The following is a 27,851-nucleotide window of genomic DNA, read 5'->3' as shown; positions in this document are numbered from 1 at the left end:
ACTGTATCATTTCTATGCATCTTAGCTAGTAGTGACCCTTAGAGGTGTACGTAACTTTCCACCTTATTACGCCAATGAAGCACTTCCTTGCATTACATATGCGGATGAGAGTCATTCTAGATCTAACGCCCATAGGGTTGCAACGCTCTATAGAGGCCCTCTATGTTTTTGTGTGCAAAAGGGGTGAATGGAGTGACACCTTTTCATTGGCAGTTAACTGGGGTACCTCTGGAACAATTGGAAGAGTACAAATATTTGGGTGGCAGCATTAGACCTAGAATGACCTTGGCACACATACACCAATCCATTGGTAACAAAGCATGAAAGAAATGGTTGGTATTAAAGAAAACCATAGATTTCCATGTAGGGCGATCTGTGGAGGCGAGGATCAGTGCATATAGGAGTTCCATTGTTCCCATCATTTTGTATGCTCTAGAGGTTTTTCCCCAAAAGATTAGTTAATTGGCTCCCAAATTTGGAGGCAAAGATTTTGCGTTCTTTTGTAGGCTTACCAACAATGGTCCCAGTAGAGGCCACACGTATGGTACTGGGGCTTCCCTCTCTGATGTCACTTTGGAGATTGGCGGCTTGCAGGCTGTGGGCAAACATTCAGTTTAATGGGCCGCATGAGGTGACACTACTGAATCTCACAGCCTTGCATGCTAGGCGTTTTTCCAAAAGTGGATGGTACAAAGAATTGGTTCAGCTGGTATCCTCCCCATTTCAGTGAATTAAGCATAGATGATCCTCCCCTTTCCTGGCAGGAGTTTTACCTTCTGAAGTTGGAGCAGAAAACAAGACAACTGGGCACGTTGCAAGTTGTCAACCATTTAGCTAAATTGCGCCGATACACAGAATATTCTCAACAGGGGTTTACAGTTGACTCCCCGAGGAGCTATTTAACCAAACTAAGCACCTATGCATTGGCCAGATTTGTACTTGCTATGCAACTAAATTTCCTCCCAGTGTTTGAAAATACAGGTCCAGAGCTGAGAATACCAGGGGAATATAGGTTGAGTAGGCCGTGTGGGAACCATGTGGAGACTCAAAGGCCCATTCTTACCAACTGTGCAGCACTGTAAGGAGAATATAAAAAGGGTTACACAAAGATTAGGCTTGCGACAACAGATCAATTTTGGGCTATGATTTTGGCAGCAGAATCCCTGGTTACAGCCTCGGCCGCTTATCATATTTGGCAAAAAGCATTGAACAAATTGAATATTTTAATTGAATGAACTAACTAAATGAAAGGAACTATACTTTTTTAGATGTTAAATGATTTTAAACAAATGCCTTGTAATGAAGTGAATGCCTTTTGCCTTATTAGACTATTGGGTTAGTGACCGAATGATTGTATAATTGTAAGGGTATTGAAAAAGTGAACAATAGTTTTAATGTGTTATTGTTACTATGTAGTGTGAAAGGTTGACAATGTTCTTCCAAATGCACTAAAAATAAAAAATGAATGCAAGTGAACAGGTTCAGACACAGAGTAATGCTGTGTTCCATTTTCCTATTTCAGGATCAACTAAATGTCCATTAATTATATTTGGAAATTATAAAGCCCAACAGCTGATCTATTAAACCAAAATGGGCACAATTAAGGATTGGTAAGGAAGATTCTTCAATCTTGTATCATATCAAGTTAAGTCGCCAACCAATCTTTATTATATGCATATGCCATATGTGCTTTTAGAATAGAACATAGACGGAACAGAACCTATTGGTTGCTTTTACCAATTTTCTTTTCTGACACGATTCTTTCAGCAGTTTGCATTTGAGAGATTAGTGTGATCATTCGATGAAATTAAAAAAAACAAAGGGGGGTCCTGGGAGTCCCTCTGCCGGACATTAGTTCCGGTTACGAGAGACTTACCCCGAGTATAGCTCACTATCTTTCACAGAGGAGAAAGATGTAAATCATATCAGTCTTTGTCCTGCCCTGGGGCAGTCCGGCACCGAAATGCTAAGCAATTCTCCTCTGAAAAAGAGTACCAGCAGCAACCCCAAACAGGTGTTTCGGTCTGGTTGGATGACACTTTTATTTGTTCTTTTTCCTTTCCCCGTTCCCTCCCTCTTTTTTATCCCTTTCTTTCTCCACAATCTATATACAGACTGAACTCCAATTATTTTCAATATGCAAACAAGTTATCAGTTAACTACCATGTGATTCAACAATGCATTATTTTTGGAGATTTTGATTGTTGAAGCAAGGGGGGACTCTTGCCCCCTAAATAGTTTAAATGCATTTGAGACCGTTGATCAAAAGGCGGTGCACTCTACCTGCAAGGGTATCTCCAACACTACAAAATAGTCAACAGTATGACAAAATGGATTCCTAGAACCACACTGCTTTTGTGTCCCCAATGATATTCACAGGGTGCCATTAGGAGCTCTACTGGCCTAATAAAACAGAACTTTAAATCAATAGGCAGAGAACACACAGTTCTACCTCAATGTGCTGTCTCCCAGTAACATTTAACAATCCTAACACACTCTGGACACCATTGAAACCTGGATACCTTCAGTGTACCTTAAACTGAATATTCATTCTGAAAAATGGAGGAAAGTCCAAGAATGGTCCTCAAAAAGGAAGATCAATGGCATCTCCTCCTCGGTCATATCCTTGGGCTTCCATGTAGACCAAGGGTCTGCACAATTCTGCGCTCCAGATGTTTTGGACTACAGCTCCCATAAGCCCCAGCCAACATGGTAAATGTAAAGGGATCATGGGAGCCATTGTCTGGCACATCTAGAGATACCTGATGTAGACCCAGACCTCTCGTTAAGAGATGACCTCAAAAAGAAAACCCAGACTATTCTGTATCCACGCAATCTCCTTCAGGGAATCGAAAACTACCTTCCTCTCGCCAACTTTCACTCCACGGTATAATACATAGTATTGTTGCATATTGACGGCACCAATGCCCTGCTTTCTAGCCTCTCCAACACCACCCTTGACCTGCTCAATGCTGGCTTTCATGCTCAGCAAGGCTAATCTCAGGTAATTGTTAATTTGATCACATCACACCCCCGTCCATGGACCACCACTGGCTACCCCACCAGGCTCGGGTAACAGTCAAGACTCTATGCATCATCTTCTAAGGCCAACATACCAGAAAACCTGACTGCTAAGCCGACCTTTGGAGGACAAACATGCACAACTTGCAGCACCAATCCAATGCTCTTTGAGTCCCAGATTTGTAAAAGAAAAAAAACAAGTAACATGCTACTTGCCCTGTGAGCTTTTGCTCCCACTCTGGAACTCTGCCATCAGAAAAGTAAATTCTGCCCTCCTTACTAACATTAAAAAAAATTCCTAACCCTTTTATTCACGCTTCATTACCCTCCACCCTGGACTGTTTCAATCTACCCTCATCTTAGCTTATCGAATGTAGGCATCTGCCTCCCACTCCCTGGTTCTCAAAATACTGGAACTTGCAGAGCTCTTGATTTACCCTGCCTTCATTGTGCCATAAAGTGGTGTCTGATACCCCCCAAATGACACCAATGTTCTTCCTTCTTCTCCAGTGATCCTCAACACCCAAACATCCTGATACTTGCTGCCTCTACAGTGATCCATGCAAAACAGACACACATTTCCAGATACTCTTTCCTGAGGGCTCTCCTATCACAACATCATGGTAAATGTTGCCTCTCCCTTGGCACCACATATGTGCTCTACCACCCTGACCCTATGACGTTTCTGCAGTCCAGGTACTCTTTGCTCTTCTTTGGGTACGATTTAGGATCTACATAAGACCAAGATGCTGTCGGTCTCTCTCTCGTGGGCGCACACTTCTGTTTTCTACCACGCCAACATCAGGACTGGTGCAGGCGTTCCTCTAAGTACCACTTGTGTGCTATACAACTTTCGCATCAAGGCATATCCCATTCCTCTACTTGTGCTGTTCAAATTGCTCACCATTAGCTGATAGTGCAACAATGGCATGTGAGGTGCCACAGAAATTTGAAGGTGCACTTTCATTGGCTATGACACCAAACAATGCGATTGGTCCGTAGCAAGAAAATCCAAAGATGGCACCGAGGGTCAGGATCCAAAGCTGTGGAAGACAGAAGTACAACCGTGAGATAATTGTTTTGCTTCATCTGCCAGCCAATGGATAGAGGCCGAGCTGTACCTACCCCTTAAGGGTTGTAATACAGGCTCTTCCTGCTAGCTAAGATGCACCTGACAAACAAGGGCTGTAAAAGCTGAACCTACCTGTCTGGCGCAAATGAGCATGACCAGCCAACCACAAGCTGTACTCTCGGCTAATGGGTGGAAGATCTGCTTATTGTGACAGAAAGGGTTATTGACACGCACCACCCTCCCCCCGCTCCCCACACCTAATACAACATAGACTACTCTGTGATACTGAAACTACAAACATGTCTATCATTGTAACATCACCCAATGTTAGAGGAAAGGACAGCACAAGCAAGCAAAAGATAAGGAAACAAGCCTGAAACCTCCTGTTCTGTTAATCCCAAGAGAAGAGCCAAAGGATGGAGCGCAAAGGTCCACAAACTGCCGTCCTGAGAAGGAAAACATCAAAGAGAAGATGGGCTGAGAAAAAAAGTGTACAGCAAAGGTGAGTATGAAAAAGCAGTTCCCTTCTCCGTCGCATGAAGCTTCCCCCACCATGGGCTCAGAGAATGGAACATGGACCTCTGAAGCACACATGATGATTATCTTTCATTTATCAGGTCACCCGACAATGCTGTGCCTCCCTATTGGCAATGCCTGTTACATCATCCACCTATTGCGCACGGTATGGTGGAGCTTGTATGTTGAAGTGATAAACAATACTCATTTTCGCGTTAAGGAGGCTCAATGTGGAAGCTCAACCACTTGCAAATAGACATGGTGGTGGTAGCAATCAAGAATTCAGACATCTGCAATGTGGTGTATATGAATGTACAAATATTGTAACTTTTTTACTCTCAAAACAAAAGTAGATAATTTAAGTCAAGCATTGGTCAACGTCCAGGTCTTGCCATATGGGAAGAGGTTGCCCTGGAAACTTGGTGCATGGGAGAAAATTTGCTGTATACAAGTCATTTTTATCTGAGGCCCAGGACATTTTATTTTAAACTAATACGTAAGGACTTTCAGATCCCCACCCCTTTCCCATTTTCTTTTAGAGGGGGGGTAGGGTGGGCAGAAGAAAAGTTAAATTACTTTAACAAAGTAGAGAAACTGAAATATGTACTGTTGTTTTTACAAAACTGTTTTCTGTGATGTAATTTAGCGACTTGACCAACCAGGCATGTTTAAATTCAGCAAGAAAATGGGCCTGAACGGGATCTGTTTGTTAGTTTGCAAAGAGTCACTTGAGCCAATTTATAACTCACCTCATTCCTTACAAACACACCATTCTTATAAAAGGTACTTGGAAACTCACGCAGTCTTTCTTTCTCAGCACCAATTAAGGACTCTCAAACACCACTGTGAAGTAATTCTACCCACCTTTGGAGACGCAGGGGTAACTGTGACCCGGAAGAGGTACATGGACACCACCATCCCAGCCATCATGGAGAGCAGTAGCCCATGGCGAGGGTTTCCGTGGCTGCGCAAACCCACCTGCATGACACATGGGAAGAGATTAGATTGGAGACATCACTTATTTGCATCAATATTACTTCACACCAAACCAGAGTCTGTGCAACGCAAAGACACCCCAATGGGGTTTTAAGGCTTTGTGAAGTAAGAATTTGCTTGGTCATTTCTGTTGAGAGTTGTATAACCGAGGTCAGGGTACCCCTGTGTCAGAAAGAACACAGCATGATAACCTGTTCTGTGGGAATGTACCCACTTAGAGTATGCAAAGGAGGAATATTCATTTGCATATCAGGCTTTGTCCCGCCCACTTGAGCAGTCCAGCACCAAAATGCTAGGCAATCCTCCTTTGAACAAGAGTATCAACAGCAGCAACCCCACACAAGGGTCTTGTGTTTAGTCACCCCAAGTTTCTTAGGGTCATCCAGATTTGGACCCCTTGCTCATTGCTTGGAGAGGCACAGCTCCACCTCACTGATGAGGCAAAACAAGGACACGTGTCTTGGGGTTGCTTTTGGTACTCTTGTTCAGAAGAGAATTGCCATAGCATTTTGGTGCTGAACTGCCCATGTGGGTGGGACCAAGACTGATATGCAAATGGGTATTTCCCTTCTGTGAAAGGTACAGTGAGCTTAAGATTGGCTGTAGCCTCACGAGCGGGTACCTTCCCAAAGAACAGGTCATTTAGCTGTGTTCGTTCTCACAGAGGGGCACCTATGACTATTTGTTTGAGTTTTATAACTAGGCTGCAAACCTAGGAGGGACCTACGCAAGTTCCCATTTATTCGCCATTTTAAACTCCAACCTCAGCCATGCTAGTTAGTTATCAGCAGGCCCAGTTAGAAACAGCTTTTAAATGCAGAGGTGGTAGTGTTGTTTACACACGTGATTTTGCAATATTTATTTCTACAATACTGTCCACTATGTAGTATATTCTGCGTGCATAGAGTGTGCTTGGACTGCCTCCTACCAACACAATGTATGCCTGTGCTATTTCCTGTATGTACAAACTTTGCCTGTGCAGTTTCCTTCCTATACAAGCTTTGCCTCAGAAGCGTAATTCTTGCAGGGTTTGACTGAATGAATGAATTTGGCCTTTGCTGCTTCTTGTGTGCGTGTTTCATTGTGCTGTTATGTGATATTTTTATAGCGCCTAGCTTTGAAGCTCTGCTATAGATGAATGCTCTTCGGAAGGCTGTAGACTGTGTAAACATGCAAATTAAAGGAGCAATACAATGAGAGTGAACAGTAATTGACATTCTGTGATAAAGAGGGATGACTGGGTTGAAGCATTTTAAAATCATGCAGTGCATATTGCAAAGGCTTAAGGAAGACTGCTATGTCAGTGGCTATGCGACAGATGGACTGAATTTTACATGGGACGCAACTGTATTCTATGGGTTGGAGCACAAGAGGAGGCAAGGATATTGTAAAAAGTCTATCAATCCGTGGGGCAACTGTCTACAGTCGAGGGCTCTGCTATACTTTGCATGCAACAATGGAAACTTTTTTGCCGTGCTACTTTCTGCCTTTGGATCAGAATTGTACCCCTTACCTCTGCTTGAAATTTCACAATTTTCGAAACTGGCGCTCTGATAACTCAGCAATGGAAATATAAGTAGGCAGTATTGAAAATTCATATGGAAAAATTACACCATATTCCTAATCATTTTAGTATGTCCAAACGTATGTGAAGTATATTTCAGAAGGTCAAGGATTTAAAAGTAACCAGATAACAATGAGTATCTAGAACTTATATAAAGGATGTCTTATCTCATTTATTATAAAAAATGTGCAGTATATTGAGCATTTTATTTTTGCTTTTGGCTTGTTTGTGCAGTTTCCTGTATTTATGAGGTTTGCTTGTGTGGTTTCCTAGCTGCATCTGGTGCACCATGCACATAAAATGTTTAACTGTTTTGCCAGACAGTAGTGATTACACCATGTACAGTGCTTCATTCTGCGCCTCCTGCTTATCCAATGCCAGACTGTATAGTGCCTCCTGTTATTTTTCAGCTGTGTAAAATAGCTGCCAACCACACATAGTTCACAAAAACACTATTAGAAATCGTACCAGTACTACGAACACATAAGGTCAACTGGTACAAAAACGGCACCTGTGCACTTTGAAAAAATGTAGACCCTCCCCCCTTTACTGTGACTAAGGAAAGCGGGGGGACAAGAACGTTTACAGGGGGGGGCCCTGCGCCGCCGACCCACGTAAGTGGGTTGGAACTGACGCAGCAGGGATCGAGGGAAGTCAGAGGCACTTCCATGTGTGCCGTAGTTAAGGTATGTGGACAGGGGAGAGTGGGGTATGGGAATGTGGGCTACAGTAGTCTATCTGATCACTGCGCCGCGCCGTAATGGTTGTCGACATTTTCATCAGCGGAATTACGGGCAGCAAAGTGATCACATAGATTCCACAATTCTAATGTATTACTGTGGTAAGCTAACAAGCACCACTGTCCTACCATTGCTGGGAATGCAAACTAAAATTAAAAAAAATATCAAATCCCACATTAATTTGAACTAAAAAGGTATACTTGCAAGGGGATGACTACACAAAATAATCAATTATTTGATGTATAAACTGTACAGGGAGTGCAATTTCAAACATGGTGGTTGACTTACCCGTGCCACCGCCCGGTCCGAGAGGTAGCCAGCTGCAATGCTGCCCACCAGGCCGCCAACCTCCAAGGCACTCATGTAGGAACTGCCTGGGAGACAGAGAAAGAGGGATGCATGTCACTGCTGGGTGATGCCATGTGGAACAGCACGTTACTCGGCTTCACTCAATGGAAGGGCCACAGAGGAGGCAAAGGGTAGGTTTAGTAGCAAACAAGACAAGAAAGTATTGCTTTGGTTGTAGCAATCCGATTAACTGAAAAGAACAAGTAACTTACACCTGGTAACATTCTTTCTACTGAATTTTCCTCCCACGTATTCCTTATCTTAGATATTTCCAATATCCCAGCTTTGCTGCTTCGGAATTTTTTTTTTCAGCAGGGGGCGCTGTGCGTTGATGCCTGTCGTGTCGATGTCTCTCGGAGGCCTCCGTCTCAACGTCACCGCAGGTATATGTAGCAGGCACTTCGCCCATTGGCTTCAGTTCGGTTTTTACGAATGGAGCATTACCTTGTGTTCGACGGTTACTTCCCCTGAGAGAGCGTAGGCTGCAACAGCAAGGGAAATTCTACTGCGGGGTAAGTTGGGAGGGGCGATAGGGAATACATGGGAGGAACATCCAGTCGAAAGAACGTTACCAGGGGTAATTAAATTGTTCTTCGAATGGATTGTGTCCTCCCATGTATGCCTCATCTTTGATACACTCCCAAAGCAGTTTACTTAATTTGGAGGTGGGAGTTGAAATTAGTATGGTATGAGAATTCTATGGTTGTGTATGCACTGAATGCAACACTGCTTTCCCAAAAGCGGAATCTTGGCCCGAGGAAGAGTCTAAACTGTAATGTTTAGTAAAGGTGTGCACGGACAACCATGTGGCAGCTGCACATATATCCTTTATCGGAAACACCCCTCTGCAAGGCAGACGAAGTTGCAATGCCCCTGGTCGAATGAGCGCTTAGATGTTCGGGAGGATCTTTACCTGCCAGTTTGTAGCATTCCGATATGGTTAGTATAATTCATCTGGATATATAGTTTGCTTGGTAATGGCCAGTCCGAGTTTGTGACCTGAATAGCCCACAAACAACTGGTCATCCTGCCGTAATTTCGCCAATCTGGAGATGTAAAAGCTTAGTGCACGTCTAGGGTCAAGACTGTGAAGTCTCCTCTTCCTTCCCTGGATGTGGAGGAGGATAAAAAGATAGTAACATTATCATCTGAGTAATATGAAACTCAGACAATTTTGGGGAGAAAATTAGGCTTCACCTTCAGTACCACTCTGTCTGACGGTATGAGGAGGCTTGCAGGATGACGCCTGTAGCTCACTCACCCTTCGGGCTGATGTAATTGCCACTAAACAGGCAGTTTTCAGAGTTAGCAGTCTTAAGGGACAAGAATGTAAAGGCTCGAAAGGAGCTGCCATCAAAAAGTTTAACACCAAGTTGAGATCCCACAGTGCGACTTGCAACAGTACTGGAGGAAAAACATTAGTCAGTCCCTTTAAGAATTGTACTATTAGAGGAATCTTAAAATAGACTTCCTCTGAAGTGCGCTTAATAATAAGAAGTGCAGATATCCCTTGATGGTACCAATCTGGAGCCCCAGATTTGCCAAATGTAATAGAAAGGATAACACCACTGGTGTATTACATGAAACAAGGGTCAACATTCTTATCTGTAAACCAGCTGCAGAACTTATTTCAGCAGCAGCGGTACAAAGATTTGGTTGCTGGCCTTGTTGCCGAAAGCAAAATCTCTATTATGTCGTCCGGGAGGTCCCAATCTTTGCATCTCAGCCTCCCAGAAACCATGCGTGAAGGCTGAGAGTCCTGATATCCGGATGAAGAACCCGACCCTCCTCTCACGAGAGAATGTCCTCTCATTGTGGAAGACGTATCAGAAGGCAGATGGACATGTCCAGAAGGTCCAGGTACCATGTCCTCCTGGCCCAATTGGGGGCAACTATGATCATGGATTTCCTGAACTTTCTCAAGCTCCTGATCACGTGAGGAATGACGGGGATTGGAGGAAACACGTACAAGAGTGGAAATTCCCAGTCCACCTCGAACGCGTCTCCTAGAGCTCCTCTTGGGGGAAATTCCCTTGAGCAGTACAGCTCGCACTTCCGGTTGGCACCGGTCGTGAACAGATCCACTTGAGGGGTGCCCCCAAAGGGTGAGGATCTCTTGAAGGACTTCCTGAGCTAGTTCCCACTCGTGGGAGACTGTGCCCTGCCTGCTCAGAGCATCCGCCGTCGTGTTCTCCTCTCCGGCTAGGTGAGCTGCCAACAGAGAGATTACTTCTTGTATTGCCCAGAACCAGAGCAGCATTGCCTCTCTACATGTGGTAGTGACCCTACCCCTCCTCTTTTGTTGAGGTAGTACATGGCCACTGTGTTGGCCATCATTATCAGGACATTCTTTACCCGTACAGAGGGAAGAAAAGCTTTCAGCGCTAGTCTGACTGCCTTCCGGCTCTAAAACGTTGATATGTAGTTTGAACTCTGATGGAGGCCAACGACCGTTGATGGTTAAATCGTTGGTATGGGCTCCCCACCCCGTGAGTGAGGCCTCGTCACTTCTGTTATCTCCAGCCATGGTTGCCAAAAAGTTTCTCCTTTAAAGATGTTCTCCCAACAGGCCCACCACTGAAGATCCAGCGATACTCTGTCTGGGATTTGTAGGAGATCTGGCATCCTTCCTGAGAATTGTGACCACTGGGTTCTGAGAGCCCACTGGAGAGATCTCATTCTCACCAAGCCTCTGGCACCAGAAAAATGCAGGATGCCATGAGGCCGAGGAACCTCAGAAAATCGAAGGCCGGTAGATGCTGGGCATTCTGGAATTTGGTTACCATCTGCAGAATGTCTTGAGCCCTCACCTCTGGTGGCAAGGCCTTTCCCAGGGATGAATCCAGGACTGATATGATGAATTGGAGTCTTTGTGATGACATCATGTGGGACTTCTTGAAGTTGAGGGAGAAGCCCAGCCTGTGAAGAGAGCGAACGGTGGAGCTGCGATGTTCCAGGGCCTGGCCCAGATCAGCCGATTGTCCAGGTAGGGGTAGACGTGAATCCCCCCCCTCTGAGATTTGCTGCCACATCCACCATTAGCTTGGTGAAAACCCTTGGGGCAGAGGTTAGCCCAAATGGCAGAACCCGAAACCAATAATGAGAACCGCCAACGGCGAACCTCAGGTACCGTATGTGCTTGTGATGTGTCAGCACAAGCATCCTGAAGGTCCAATGATATCATCCAATCCTGAAGCCGGAAGGCCTGAAGATTCTGAGAAAGGGTTACCATCTTGAACTGGTCCTTCCTGAGGAACTTGTTCAAGTCTCCTAAGTGCAAGATGTGCCTCGATCCTCCGCCCTTCTTGCGGATTAGAAAATATGGGGAGTACCAACCCTTGTTCCTCTCCGCTACAGGTACTGGTTCTTCAGCACCTTTCTCTAGCAGGATTAAAATCTCCTGAATAAGGAGCGGTTCTGGAACCTTCAAAGAGTTGTTACCCGGTGGATGACTGAGGTTTTTGCAGGAAAGGTAGGCAGTAACCTTGGGCAACTGTTTCCAATGCCCAAGCATCTGAAGTTCTGTCAGATGCTGTGACAACCTTCCTCCTACTGCAGTCTTGTGAACAAAGACCTCAGATAGGTTTTGGAGCAGCCGACGCAATGGCTGAAGGTAAGGTAGCCGCTGCTGTTGCAGTCTTGGTACTTCTTCTCCATCCACAGTGGGGGAATCGTCTTTGTCCTCTTTGAGCCGGCTGTCCTCTGTCTCTTCCAAATGTGGATTAATGGCAACAGGACCTACCCCTCCAGGGTGTACCTGTGGGGCGGTTTGGAGTTTGTCTTATTGCAGCTCCAAGGGATTTTGGCGCCGCCTTGGAAGTTCGCAGCTTCTACAAACTTTCATCAGCTTTGTTCCCAAATAAATGCGTGCCATCAAAGGGCATGTTGAGAAGCCTGGATTGTACGTCTGGGGCAAATCCTGACTTTTGCAACCAAGCAAATCTGCGCATCACTGTACTAGCCGCCATAGCTCTGCTGATACTGTCAGCAGAGTCGAGACCAGTCTGGAGGGATTCGCACATTGCGTCTTTCCCACCCATGACAATATTAAGGAATCATGGAATCATGGTCAGCCGCCATAGAAATGCACTCCCAAACGGTGTGTGGGAACCTCGCTAGTGTGCACGTAGCATTGGCCGACTTCAAAGCCATACTGCCGGCCGAAAACCCCTTTTTGGCCACGGCGTCATAACGTTTGTAATCTCTATACTGAGATATTGTAGGATAGGCATTTTGCCTACTCGTGGAGGTGGCTGCCTGAACTACTAGGCTTTCTGGTGTTGGGTGCTTGGAGAGGTAAAAAGGGTCAGAGCTAAAAACTCTGTATTTAGCCGTCAGATTTTTATTTACAGCTGCAATAACCTCTGGTGCCTCCCAGTTAGAAGCCACTCGTCTTAGTAAGGCTTGATGAAAAGGGACAATTGGGTCCTCATGAGGCCGCCTGTCCAATATGTCAGTAAGATCATCCTGTTCAAAAACAGGTGTAGGTCTAGACCACCCCATTTATTCCATGACCCCTGATATAAGCTGCCTATATGTTACCACAGCGTGGTCACCAGGGTCTGCTCTTCCAAATTCAACCTCTGGAGAAGTGTCAATTCCACTAGCCTCATGAAGGCATTCTTGAAAGTTTTTCATACGCGAGTCCTCTGATATCAGTGGTGTTCCATATTGTAAGCCAAAAGGCCTTTCATCAGAGGATTCCTCTCCATCTTCATAAATGGAAGACAGGGATTTGAAGAATTCTGAACGTGGTGTCCCAGGAGGATAGCTCAGCGGCAACATGCTTGCCTTGGAAACAAGACGAAGCAACACAGGTTCGATCACCGGGTCTGCACTTAGACACCTCCGGGTATTAAGTGCGTTATAAATACGCAACTAAGACATATTCCTGTAACAGCGCCTCGAAGCCCCCGCGCTGTTTGAGCACTTTAAAAATGCAAATAAATAAAATTAAATAAAATAAGTAAAGGAGTATGTCTTTTCCACCGCAGTCAACATTATATTTGTTGTCACAGGTGCCGACATTGTTGACGTGGACGTCGATGGCTACCACAATTGTGTCGATGGCTTTGACGGTTGCGTCTATGTCTTCGACACATTTGGCATTGAGGAGGTCGAAACTCGAGGCGACAATATCATTGCCACAGTTATCGACACCAATGGCATCGATGACACACTTTTTGGTCCTTTCTCAATCAAGTCCCTCGGCGTCGTTGACGGTTTAGTCTTCGAGGTGACTTTTCCTCTTCTCGAGGGATGGAATCGCTGTCGAGGAGACTTGGATGCCAGGTCCGAGGATGCAGGACTCTTGTGCTTCGAGGTCTTTCTGGAGCATCGCACTTCGGTGTATTTAAGGGGGGCAAGGCCGCATTCTTGAAAACCTTTAACATCCGGACTCTGAACTCCTCCCACTGGGCCGATGAACTGGATTTAGTGGGGCAAACGACCCGTCCGGTGTACTAGAAGACGTGGAAGATGGCGATCTATGTCGCCGTTTCTTTCCGTGTCTCGAAGTCCACGAATGGTGTGAACCACTTTGTGAACTGGAATATTTGTTCTTTTTTTGACGAGGAGAAACTGTCCTCAACTCGTCTGAGGTTTTTTGTTTTGACAGAGTAGAAGGGGATTTTAGGGCCTTAGTTGCTGCAAGCTTCCTCCTATGCTCTCTCAGGGCTTTGGCCGTCATCGATAGGCAGTCCTCGCACTCCGAAGACGGATGAGTCGACCCCAAGCACCACAGGCAGATCCTGTGAGGGTCCGTCATGGACATCTTTGCTCCACAGTCACAGCATTTTTTTGAAGCTGGATCGAGGAGTGGACGACGCCGAAGACAATGCCATTTCCCGTCTGAACTCGAGATAGTGAAGACATTTCAAAGAAGTTATTCAAAGATATCCCTTTGAGGAACGAGGCGTACTGCATCCGAAACTGTAAACGTGGAAAAAACAGAATTGAGGCCAATAGGTGCTGCGCGTGCTACATATACCTGCGCTGACGTCGACAAGGAGCCCGCCGACGGACATCGACTCAACAGGTATCGACGCACAGTGTGTCCCCTGCTGAAAAAGAAATTCTGAAGCAGCAAATCTGGGATATTGGAAATATCAAAGATAAGGAATACGTGGGAGGACACAATCCATTCGAAATTGCCATTTTGCAGAGAACACTGGGAACACTAGGAGAAGCAAGTTGTTCCCCAATATCTAGAGTAGAAGACCATGGGCCCATCTCTGATTAGCCCCACGTCTCTACAAGCCAATCTTGTTAAATTGGAATCTGTTAAGGTCGTCCACTAGATACAAAGTCCTGTTCTTAGAATTGGAGAACCCCAAAGAACGTACTGTGTACCAAAGGCCTAGATGAACAAGGGAGATTTCAGGTGTGACTTGTAAAGAAAGGAGTTGGGCTTTGTTATCAGAACAGTCGCGAGTATTCGAAAGTCTGGGTGCCACAATTCTGCGGTGCTCGGTCTCTACGCCACACTGTCTGATCAGGACTGCACTTACAGACCCAAGGAACAAATATGGCAACTGGGGACCCGAGGGTCCCGGTGGACCTAGGACAAATCAACTATGAGCCACGCGGGTTGGTGGAGGTTGGGGGGGAAACAATCACTGGACAGTAAGACTATTTTGAACAGCATACTCACCTGTAATATGAACAATGACTCATCTGCACAGCTGACCCCAAAAATATTTTGATAGCTTTTTAGTTGTAGACATTACATTTCTGAATTTCATGTGCATTTTACTATGGGCCTGTACTCATTGAGATCAATGCTCAGGGCTCCAACTGGCCATTCTACAAAGCCTTCACCCTCGCCAACTCACCACATGTCAGGTTGATTAAACTAATGACACATTGCAGGACGACAGATGATGCCCAGAATCTGTTAATACTCGTCTCCTTTATACTCCGCAAGCTCTAGTTTCATAGGCTCAGCCTAAGAGGTGTCCCATACAAATTACTGAATCATCCAGGAGCACCCCGTGCAGAATGGGTAATGGTAGTCTGCAGAGAATATAGTTCAGACCTAGGCACCCCCCTACCCCCTGGAGCATCCTCCTCGGTAAAGAACATGGGATGCACCCTGCGCTCTGACTTAACATTCTCTCGCCACATCAACGCCATCTCCAGATCTTGCCAATTTCACATCTGCATTCTCAGGCATATCTTCCCACATCTCTCCTACCCTCATAGAATCTCAGCAATTCTGGCTATCATCATCATCATCATCATCATCGTCATCATCTCCCACCTAGACTATGCCAAATCCTTACATCTAGTGCTCCTGTCTTTCAGCACAGAAAGCTCCAACATGTCCAGGCTTCTCCTTGCCCTCTCCCCCAAGAAATTGCATCTCTCTTGCCCTCAGGGTGCTCTACTGGTTGCTTATAAGTCAACGGGCCACTTTCAGAGCCATGTGCAATACTCACTGTGGCATCCACAATAAAGGCCCTGAATTCCTCCAAAACAAACACACGATACCAACCCAACAGAAACCTCAGATCTGGCTCTGCACTCCTCCTTGCGATCCCCCCTTCAATCTCACTAGAATAGAAGGTTCATCCCCACACTCAGGCATTCCCTTCCACTCACGTCTGCCTCTTCGAAGACCACCTTTCCTTCAGGAAAGCCCACAAAACATGGCTTTTCCCCCTCCTGCAACCTGAAAAACCCTTCACTGATCATGGCAACACCAGGGTGCGACACCATTTCCACCCTCTTGGTCACCGACTGCTACGTTACTTGAGTCACATGAACAGAAGACACCCTTTCCAACGACTTGCTCAGGGCAGCCTCGCCTGGGCGGCTCTCTGGGGCAACTCCAATCCCCCAGTCTGATTGGCACGCCCGTGGGAGCCCCTAAGCAGGCCACAAATCCAACCATCAGCAACTCAACTGCGAGGCAAGAGACAGCATCCTCTAGGTGTCCTGCCAGCACCTGCATTATCTCTAGGTCAATGTCAAAGCTTAGCCTCATATTTTATCTAGGTGAATAGTAATAGCTAGTGCCTGTACTGTCTCTAAGCGACTCGGGAGGAGAGAGAACGCATTAGCTAGGCAAATGTTAAAGGGTAGTCAACTCATGATATATAGCTGTGTGGCAGAGTATAGCCTATTTATTATATCTTGACGATCGTAGAACATAGCCCCATGTGAAAGCCAGGTAATTACAGAATGTAGCCAATGTATTTAATCTAGGCAAATGCAGCTACTTCACTAAATCTATTTGACCGAAAATAATAGTCAGAATATCCTTTCCAGGAAATTGTAGAAGGTAGCTATTGTATTGAATCTAGCTGAATTAAGCCTTTGCAATGAATCCAGACAACGGCTGAATCAAAACCTATGTATCGAAGTGAATGTAGTATTTAGCCAGTGCACTGAATCTAGGAAAATGCTTGGTGTAGCCAGTATATTGAATCTAGACAAATGAAGAACGTGGCCATTTTATGGAATGTAGATGTTTGCAGAATGTAGCCACTAAACTAAATTAAATTAACTCTAGATTATTTTAGAATATGGGGAATGTACGGAATCTAGGCATGCATTAGAGTGTAGCCAATGTATCCAAATCCGTCTCACTCCATGCTTATGGAATTTTAGCTGAAGGCACAGCCGCCGTCCTTCAAACATCTGCTTTCACACACAACTCAAATGACACTTTACACAACACTTCTGCCATAAGAATGCAGCTAACTTGCATGACAAAAGTTCAAACTGTAGTTACACACATAATGACTATCCTCTTGCATACCCCCTCTATAAAGTACCTCTCTCCATCCATTCACATGCCAACTAGACATGGGTGGATAGGAGGGACTTGGCCACCCCTGCATATCCTCTATTTGGCTATAATGTACACGTGCATACTAGAACCTCCTCAAACGTCCCATACCTTGGACTTCTGTCCCCGAGGGTGTTCAACCTACAGCGTGTTGTGAACATACAAATGGTGAAATGCACTATACAAATGACGCACTACTACTACTATTACTACACCTGGCCATACAATCATCTTCACAGAGTTGATTTTGCCCCACAGCAATAGTGTCAGGGCAGACCATCGCCCCAGAGGGCTCTTCAGACAAGACAAGGTCTCTTCCATGTTCACCCCCTCATCATTCTTTCCACACCTCTGCAAGTCCAAAACACCTATTTATGTCACATTCTCTAGGCACAATATAAAATTCTCAATTCTAGTAAATGGTGGGTGAAGGCAGGATGGCCCTGCGTGGCATTGCCTCCAATTTTGCCCAATTTATCTTAAAACCAGACAAAGTAAGGAGTTAAAATCACCATTGGCGATGCTGCAGAAACAGACACGTGCCATAGAAGGAGGTTGACAGCTTCACATTTTCTGCTCCATATATCCATGGCAAAACACTTCCATCTGGGGGTCACCATGGATCCATGCTTCAAGTGGTCATAATGCCAAGATGAACAACGAAGGTGAAAAAGGTGCATCCTTGATGTGTTCCTCTTCCTAGTGTCAAGAAGCTTGAGGCCAGACAGTTGGTGAAAACTGAGTCAATGGGTGTTAAATAGTATAGCTGTGTGTAACTGAGAAGCTGCTCTCCAAACATCTTCCTCATCAAACTGAACAAATATTGCAATGCAATCTGTCAAACACCTTCTCTGAATCGAGCGATAAAAGGGCCGAATGTGTTTGCAGGTCAACCTGCGTACATTGTCTTCAGCCAGGCACCACTTAACAGAAAGCAGCCCAGTCTGAACTGACAGATCAGTTTCACAATCACCTTTTCTAGTGTCGGCGCAAGGCCCTTTATCAACACGTTGCTGTCTGTGTTAATCAGAATGATCAGGCAACAACTTCCATAAGCTTTAGCATTCCTGTTGTTCTTCAAAACAAGTACAACTGATACCCGTGACATCGGAAGCCCCTGTGTTGATCACACACTGGAACCAAGATTCCAAAGAAAGAAGATACCACAGAGTAGAGTCAAAGGGCTGATACTGAAGGAATCAGAATTGCCAAGGCCAGCCACTAGGAAGTCTCTGGGCCATCGTCAGAGATCAGGGAAGAACATGGTCTGTGTTGGGTAAGATTTTAACCTTACTGCTAAATCCACCTCACTTGTGGGAACCCCAGAACATTTTGCTGGACTGGTAGATTATTTTTCCCTATACCTATACCTCAGTGACTGGGAACCTTTTTCCACGCTTTCAGATCCTTTTACTCTTTTTATGGGGGCCATTTTAAGACTCTCAATAGTGTCCTTTTCATTGTATCCTCTTTGACAAATTTTGGTATATACCTTTTTATTGTTACAGCGTTACCCTTTGGGCTCCCCTATTACTTTCTCTAGCTAACCTTGTGAGAACTACAGTTCCCTAGGGTAGAAAGGATATTTCTATACCTTCTACATTTTGTTAGGTGAAACCAGCACAGCCCAACCTTATGTGGAGTGCTGGGGAGATACAATGTATTCCCTTTCAACTAGCACTGTAACAATTCTGTTACAGGGACAAGCTTACCTTAAATGGCTGCCGGCAGTGAACCTTTTTACTAATTTGGTGCAACTTTACTGCGGCCGGTTTGCACAGCTGCGGTAAAGCACCCATGGGGGCCCATTTTACCAAAATGGCCCCCGTCTTTTTTGCCATTCTCGCACTTCTTGTCCCTTCTTGGTCTTTCCCCTGCCCTCCAGGGCTGGAAATTACTTTGTGTGATTATCTTCGGCAGGGGACCTTGGTCAAGCCTGCCCAGGCTCCAGAGTGTCTGTGAAGGCAGAAAGCGAGAGATGAGTCCAAAGCTCTGCAGCCCTTTGTCTGCCAGACTGACTACGAGAATCCATTTCAAACTGGGAGGCTGGCTGTCCTAAAAGGACTGCCAAACCCCTGCCTCCACTCCCTCGCCCCCCCCCCCCAGCCCTCCCAAGTTTGAATGTTCCATGTCTGTTTGCTTGTCTGGGTTCCTGCATACAATTATGATCCTGGAAGCTGAAGAGGTAGTCAAACACTGGACCTGAAGCCGAAGATGAAGATGAAGAAACCGCAGTTGAGATGATTTCCAGCGACCAGAGAACCTGCTGTGTGACCGGAGCCTGCCGTTACCCTTCCATCCAAGCATCCTAGTTACTCCGAAAATGACAACGCCGACCCAGAGGCCTGGTCAGATCCAACTTGACTCAACAAGACCTGCATTTTGGGCCATCCCACGTCATGCTGCAACACCCAAATACCCTGGCACCTCGAGCCAGTATGCAGTGCACCGTCTTCCAAATCGAGCTGAAACGTCTGTGGCATCCTGTAGGACCGCCAGAGATGTGAATCGAGTCTGAAAAGTCCCCTCATCAGACTACTAGACCTTGCAAGTGATGAGAATCCGGCCAGCGATATTCAGTCTTCTTCTAGCTCCTAAAAATGATGCCAACACCACACAGCTGCATTCATCCGCGAAGAAACTCTTGCCTGGGGCACCACCCGTTGATCTTTGCTGCAAAATCTCTTCCAGTGTCCCGTCTTCAGTCTTCATGACAAGGATTTCAATGACTGGGTTTTTGGCTGCAGATCCTGAAGTCTGCCTGCTGCAACTCTTCTTCTGTGCTGAGGCACTGTGTTGGCTGGGTTATTTACTTCCCTTAAGCCTGTGTGAGTTCTGTAAAGCTTTTGGGGTGTTTTCTGTGATTTTCTCATCAGTTCACCGAGGCCCACTGCTGGAATCCTCCTAGGGTGTCTTCTCAGAAGTCCCTGGACCCTAATTAATTGTAAAGTGAACTACCAAATTGTTTGAACAGTTGTCCATAGGAACTCGACTTTTTCTGCAACTGAACCTTATCCCACCCTGCCTAGAGCTGACACCTAGACCACTAGGGTCCCTCTTCTGCCTCAAAGAACTCATGCAATAGAATAGGGAAGCACTTGATAAGAGAAGGACTCTGCATTGAAAAATATAACAAGTGTTTAAAAGTGTAATTACCTGTGAAAGAGTTTGTTGGTAACTAACTGCGAGAGCGAGCAGTTACAAAGGTTCTTACTTACCTTGAATGTGTGTTGTGCCATTCTGAAAAGTATATGTTGGGTTATTTTACTCACCTGTGAATTGGTTGAGCCTCTTCCCAAAAGTAATGCTGTTGACTTCACTTAACTTTTTCTTTCAGAATAGTGTGTAAGTTCACCAGCTTTATATAGATTTTAAATCAGTCTTGGGTTTATACCTACCTTTAAGTTGCTGGTAGCTCCTTTAAAACGTATATGGGTTTTACTTATATTGGTCTGCCTGAAGCCATCCTAAAATAATTTAGAAAGTTATTGCTTACCTTGGTCTATCTTCCACTGACCTGAAAAGCAACTGTAATAGTATATTAAAACATCAGGTTTTACCTGCCTAGAATAGCAGTGTGCCATTCTTAAAAGGTGTTCTGTAGGTCTAACTGGCCTTGGTCTGCATGGTGCAATCCTAAATTAGTGTAAAGAGCCATTGCTTAACTTTGTCTGTGTTCCACTGAGCTGAAAAGCAACTGTAATGGTATATTACACCATACCATACGGTCTTACTCACCTAGCATAACTGTGTTATCCTGAAGATGGTTATAGGTTTCTACTGTTCCTATTCAGAAAAGTATACTTGCAGGTTGGTTTACTAAGTAATTCCTTAACTGAGTATCACTGCGCGACTGCCAGGGTCTACTACCCTTGTATTACTGAAAGTAATCAGAAAGTAACATATGGTTTTACTCCCCATGAATTGGTGTGCCCTATACTGTTTGCTAAGGTCTGACTTGCCTAGAAATACTGTTAGTTTTCTGAACAAGGTTTATGCTTTGGTCGGTGAATCAAGGATTGTGTTGTGTTTTTATATTGTGTTTATAATTCTATGACCAAGTACTAAGCCCCCCAAGATTTATCTTGGCCTAACTTGTATTCATAATAAACCTTTATTTATTTACTACTACTTCTGGTTGTCAGTGTTTCTGTTGAACCCTTGATATACTACAAGTTCTTTGTACCTTCCTGCATCTCTCTCTCCCGCCTACGATAATCCTGGCTGCTCCGTCTATGCTACCATATACTTGCGGTACAGCCTTATACTAAGAGTGGAGACATGTACTGTCTCAGTTGAATGGTTTTACTAAGCCCTTAGTTGGACATCAGAAAAACTGTCCTAACAGTCTGTGCTTATCTCCCTTACTTAAAAGCAAGTACCTAACCAGTGACATGTCTTCCTTTGGTGTACTTTGGAAGTGTCCCTGGAGAATGAACATCCAACGAAGGGGCATCATTGCTGCATTGGTCCCAGCCTCGCCCAAAAGCCTGATACTTGGCAGATCCTCGACGGTTGCCTATAGCAGCTCTCTACGATTTGGATGGCCCGTCTGGATCCTGTGCTGCTCCATCAAGATATGGCTCCTGCCGGACCCGGTCTGGAGTTTCCTTCTTTAATTACCCCTCCTCTTGAGTCCTATATTGAAAAATATTATTGACTCTCCGACTTCAACCCTTGCAGAGTTTCTCAGCCTCCTCCTCAACAAAATGTGCCCCCTCAGAAAAGTGATATTACACCCCATCAAATCTAAGCAAGAAAGGTTCCATTTCACTTGAATACAACTACTTAAGCCCATAAAATGTTCCAATTGGCCACCCTAACATCCGAAACAATGCCCACTAGATCCACTTGCAGTGAGCATCCACTAGCACCAAGAGAACTGTGTAAATAGAGCAATACATGTAGATTGCAGGAAGGTAAAAACAATAAATGCCAAGATACATGGCAAGATCCTGAGACTTATCACAGTTCAAATAGCAGTGTGAAGGGCACACCTTTCAGCGTGACCACACCAAACAAGTGACGCCAGTAAATACAAACCCCCCCCAACACAGCAAGCAAAAAAAGAAAGCAAAATTACAATACCTGCAAGTGAGCCCGAATACATACACCCTTGAAGTAAATACACCTCAAGACCGAAGGAAAACCACACAGACACCGTGTCACAGGTCTCCTTTTCCACCCCAAAAATCCTGCCATCCCCATGGTTCACTGTGGATGGGATCCATCTACTTGGTGAACTGCTGCGATTCATACTGTGATGGAGTATGCGCCACAAATTACCACTTTGACGCGATGCGACATTCCCAGGGTATTTATTATAGTCGTTCCAATAACAAGTAACTGTCAGTATCTTAAAAGGCTCCTTGGGGTCTATCTGGTTCTTGGGGGTTGTTTGGCGCTAGGGTTGTGCCGTTTCTGCCATCGCTTTCCCAGCCTTCTCCGCACCCTAACCCAGGCATCCCTAAAGGGCGTTACTTCTGTTGAACAGTGCCACCTGCCTGTCTGCTTCTGGCTGGGACAAATGGTGCGTTCCATGAGCCAGTGGCTACCTGCCTGCATAGGGGTCTTCCAGATGTCCCTAACCTAGCCTGCTTAGTTCTCTAAGAGTGTTATGAGATTGTGTCTCCTTCCACCCAGTTTCACCCGCTCTTCTAGCACAAATGGAATCACCTGACCCTTTTCTGCACGGAGCCAGAAGATGGTCTCACCCCACTGTACTACTGTCCCTCTGATCTCACAATCTGCTTTCTTACATCACCCATAGATTTTAACACTGTCCGTATTCCTCTACATACTGCTATCACTACTGCCTACTACCTCCGTTACCTGCTCCTCCCACCTTCCATACTACCTCCCTACTACTACCGCCTCTACCACTGCTGTCCTTCTGCTACGGCCATCACAACTACTACCACCAACACTCTGCTTCCCTAGAAACACTTGTGTACAGGCGCATTATACATTACGTATCATATATTTACTTCCACCTCACTAACCCTCTCTACTTCCACCGTCAGTAACACCTACTGCTACTCGCACTACCCCTATACCACTTCCTCTATGCCCAACTACCTCTCCTCACAACTACCACAACCACCCCCGACCTCACTCCTCGTCCTATACACAAATACTCCCCAGGCTCCTCTCTCCAATAATCTCCATGCTCTGGTCTCTCAGTCGTCCTCCTCTGCCACCCATCCTCACCCAACTAACCCACACTGAACATCCCCACACACTTACGTAAATACCCCCTCCCAGGATTGGAAACTTAACCTGTCCAATCTTTTACCTTTCTTATTGGGGGTCTGTCAGGGGAAGGGGCTCGGCGAGGGCTGGAAAGCCCGCCCCCTTCTTCATGCAGTCTGACTGCACTCCTAAACTGGAGCCTGTGGTGGCTCCCAGGGAACCAGCCATTTTAGACCTGCCTGGAGACCTTTCCTATTGGAGGTCTCTCTGGTGGCCTAGTGGGGTTGCCAATGCCCTTTCTTTCCCCTACTCAATACCCCTGGTGGGTAAGTGGAATCGTCCCAAAGGCCTCTATGGGGCGCTTTCTTCATAAAGTTTCCCTGGTGGATTAGTAGGTGTTGTCTCCCTGTGAAGGCTCCAGCAGATGCTGTCTGGGGGGAACACACTCTGTTCCAGGATGCTGGTTCGGCTTGGGAAGCCTTGCAGCATCCACTTCTCTGGTGATCTGTGTTGCTGCATATTGGGGATCATGTGGTTTTATGTGGACTGCTGCTGCATTGTCTGCATCTCCAGCATCTCTGCTGCATGCTGCTACTGTTCCGTCGGCTCCCTGTGCAGACTTCTCCACGGTTCTCTGCGGCGCTCCAGCGCCATCAGATAAGGTAAGAAGGGGGAGGCGTGCCCTCATGCCAGCACATTGCAGGAGTATTGGGGGGCTGGGCTCCCTCGATCCCCCCCAACAAGGCCTCCAAGCAGGCCCTATCACAATACTCTGTGTGATGTCTTCTGCCTAGCCCTGCCAGCCGCATGGTCCATTGTGATTGGACTAGATCTGCCTGATAAACAATTTAGGGGCAGTATGCAAAGTGGTCTCCCAAGTCAGTTAAGCCCTCTGCCCAGCCATTTTCAGTATAATTAGAAGGCATTGGCCAAAGCCTGTTACACTTTAGCAACTGGTACACTCACATAAGGTTGCTCTATTTCACACAAACATACACCACATCAAAATGTCCATCAGTGAACCTAAACAGCAAGCCCACTGATTCGGTTTAATCCTTGCTACCGCAGACTATGCAGGGGTCCTTGAACAAGAAGAGTCACAATATAGTTAGCAAAATGTTTACACATCAATCACCCCTAAAACATCAAACTTAAGAGGCAGATCCTGGGGAGCAGGAGATATCTCCAGTTTGATCTCTATGCAATCAAAAAGAAGTCTGTAGGAAATAGGTGATTGCTGCAGAGTACAATTGATGAATACCTCTGGACACCTCAGCCACTCGCCCCACGTTACAATAGTGTATGATGGCACACCCCACCTCACAGTGCTACATCCCTACCCGTAGAGAATACCTGCAACTGGGGATCACGAAACCATGGCAGACTGCATATGAGGTGTCCAAGTTCTGACGCTGCCTTCATCATTCTCCGGGGACAGCTACAGACCTGAATGGGCTTCCATATCTATATGGATCGGCACACTGTGTGATTACTTTGAGCCTGTGGGCATCCTCTCACAAAAACACACAATGGCGGAGCAGCAGGGGGTTCACACTCAGTTTCACTATCATTATACGTCGGGCTAAGCCATTAAACAGCAACACAACAAACCCTGCTTCATCTTGAGGGGGAATGCGCGTTGAAAGTAAATATTCTGAAAAGATTTTTTTTTAGCAAACTATCAAAGTGGGCAGGCACGGACGGGAAGCCACTCCAGACCCATAGAAACAACATTTAGCTTAAGAGTGTGAGTGCAGGGAGAACGGCAGATCTGAAGGGAAGCACAATTGACTTTTGTCTCCCTCGCTACGGGCATACTCTGAGCCAGTGCAAGACCAGTCCTGCGTGGGGGTCATCTTAACTGCTTCAAAGGGCTAGCTTCGCTAACAGTCTTAAAATTAAACTCTCTTGCCTTTGCCTCAGGGAAAGTTGTTTTTGTATCCACCACATCCTTGGGGTAGTTCAGATCGATTGAGCCTGCCCTTTTTCCAATGCCATCCTCAACCCCTTCTCCATGGAAAGCCTCCCCAGCATCACAGTGGTCTACCTACCATAATCTTAAGCAGTCAATCGCTTTACGATGAAGTATATTGCAGCCTCTGGAATCGGAGATCAATGGCACCACCAAATCAGAGTCAGGCCTCACACCCTCGGAATGGGGGCGCGGTTGGAGGCCTACAACTCCCACAAGATGCTGGTTGCAGGAACAGCTCCTACTTTCCATATCCGTACTCTGAGCTTGCAACAGGATCACATCAGACTTCATCTGCTAAAAAGGCTCTGTGGATCCCAGCCATCCAATTTGCTAAGCCACCAGACTTTCTTTCCACCTCTCTCCTCCAGGTTAGTCACTTTAACAGTCACATCTGTCATCCATTTCTGTCTCCAAGGGAGAGAATCCTGCCGCTTTGCTTTTTTGGGCATCAATGTTTTTCTTAAGGTTCGGGTTGGTATTCATGGAATCAGCGTATCTTATCATTAGGCCTTGGAGACTGCAGATGATCCCTGCCAATGTGCATTCCAAAATCCTGCAATCACTACATTATAAATAAAAAAATATTTAGAGTATTTTTTTTGAAAAACTGTTTGTGATCGCATACAAATGAGATACAATTCTAAAATCCAATCCATATACAGAGGTATTCCTGGCGTGGTGGAAAATTAATCTGTTCCAAATGCCTTTTCATTTCACATGTAACCACTTTCTTTAAATGTACAGGCCTAGCATAAACCAAAAGAATATCCTTCCTCTTTGCAGGTCACTAATAGTCCTAGCAGTCACTCAGAGCTGGGGTTCTACTGGACCCCACTCACTAATCGGTAAGACATGAAGGGGTTTTGGAGAATGCACTGTGTGTGTTTAGGACGCATGAAGCTCACATTCTTAATTCTCACATTATGGATGGGACTCTCCTGCACTATATAGGTCATGGGCATACACACGCACACAAATCCTGACATTAGGAAATATACAGAGGCATCCACCAAGAAGCAACACGAGGCACAGCACAGTCATTAAGAACAGAAATGATGGCTTCCACGAGGTAGAAGTTGGAATGTCACTGTTTAAGGAACCATTCACCTCACACCTCACAGTCTCACCCATGAGCAGAGACTGTTCTTTCTCTTGGATCAGGAAGAGCTGTCCCCAGTCTGTGCAGCACGTCTTCACCCCAAAGACCACAAGGTAACCCCCGGAGAGCAGCCACAGGTATGGTGAAAGCAGGAACTCCCTCAGAGTGCTTTCATCGCTCGACGAGCCTGTAGGGGGATGAATGAAGATTTAAATGGTCAGTAATACGTTCATTTCTGTTGTGGTTATTTAATGCGTCTGAAGAGAAGGATCTGGTTGTTATTTACAGGTTTTCTCTGCTTAATTAACCAGACTACTATAAACTGCAATGGGAGGCACGTCACACGCAACGCCACCTCCCCAAAACATGCCAGAAGGCCTGCTGATCCATCTCTGTACTGCAGCATGGGGTTAACTCCAAATAATTCTGATTCATCCATATGCCAGGCCAATGTCTACAAAGTGCATGTGGGCCAACCAACAGTAACCCAAGCTAACCAGGGCAATCACAATAGACTTCTGTTCCAAAAGTAAAATTCCCAAAGGTTCAGTAGTATGCTTTCATGGAAAATGCCCACAAATTACACAGTCCCCGAATTCTGACACTAAACCACGTTAAACCTGAACCAACAAGCCACAGAATGGAACTTCCCTTCCCTAGGAATGCAAGGAAGATGAAAGTTCAGTTTCTGAAACCATTCAGATCGTAGCCTTGATTACCTTCCCACTCCCAGCTTTCCTTCCACAAACTACACGACGCATACAGTGTGAATCCCATGCCATACCACTTCCCGAAACAAACAGTCAGCCCCCAATCGTATGCAGGGTTCGAAATTGAGATTTGATGAGCAGAGCTAAAACCAACTCCTGTGTTTTGGGCATCACCCCAAGGGCAGGAGCCATCACAGGGGAACCAGGAGCTACCAGAGATGCCCCTTTCACGTTTTGTCCATTTTGTATGCACCATTGTGTTTAAATGTATATTAGATATGTTGTAATTCTTCATTAACCTTCTCAAATACTCAAAGTGAATCCCACATTTACATGTTTAGAAGAGACCAGTTGGCCCTAGGAGCCAAAAGTAGCTCCTAGTAGCTGTTGGTTTCAAGCTATCCGGGCTCTACTATGCCAGAAGCAGGAGCTATACATCTCCCCTCAATTTCGAAACCTGATAGTATGCCCCCTCGTATTGCTATAATTCTTAAGCAGTATAAAAGGGGTTCTTACGTTTTTGTACTCCTCTGAACTCCAACTATTGATTGCACCCATTCAGCAACGTGTAAGCATGTGTGATGTTAAGCTCAATAATTACCATCTCGCTTTGGCTGCCTAAAGGATATCCTGTGCCAGTCCCCCAAATAAGGATGCTTACCAAAGGATTACAGCTGTGGAAGATGCAATGACCAGAGAGTTAACAGAAACACTAACTGAACACGAAAGGAAAGGGGCAAGAACTCTGAACTAGGGACAGATACATTTGAAGATTACTGTTGGGAAAAACGTTGCTTTGTGTTGCGTTTTGAGCGTCATCCTGC

The 27,851-nt window shown here is 45.6% G+C and overlaps 1 protein-coding gene across 4 annotated transcripts in view; it reads right to left on the bottom strand.

Moving 5' to 3' along the window:
• Positions 1–27,851, bottom strand: part of SLC37A4 (solute carrier family 37 member 4) — a 155,864-nt gene that overhangs the window by 44,877 nt on the left and 83,136 nt on the right. For 2 of the 4 annotated variants that reach the window (XM_069614394.1, XM_069614395.1), the window contains exons 5-9: positions 26,346–26,504; positions 8,198–8,283; positions 5,474–5,587; positions 4,474–4,539; positions 3,926–4,064 (exon numbers count right to left, since the gene is read on the bottom strand). In XM_069614394.1, coding sequence (XP_069470495.1) covers positions 3,926–4,064; positions 4,474–4,539; positions 5,474–5,587; positions 8,198–8,283; positions 26,346–26,504 — 564 coding nt within the window. The remainder of the gene's footprint in view (positions 1–3,925; positions 4,065–4,473; positions 4,540–5,473; positions 5,588–8,197; positions 8,284–26,345; positions 26,505–27,851) is intronic. The other 2 variants (XM_069614396.1, XM_069614397.1) reach the window with 1 other exon arrangement.

The sequence above is a fragment of the Ambystoma mexicanum genome, chromosome 9, assembly GCF_040938575.1.
Source record: "Ambystoma mexicanum isolate Mex_15411 chromosome 9, UKY_AmexF1_1, whole genome shotgun sequence".
Classification (NCBI taxonomy): domain Eukaryota; kingdom Metazoa; phylum Chordata; class Amphibia; order Caudata; family Ambystomatidae; genus Ambystoma; species Ambystoma mexicanum.
Note: the sequence above shows the minus strand (reverse complement) of the source record. Positions and strands in the feature narration are given on the sequence as shown.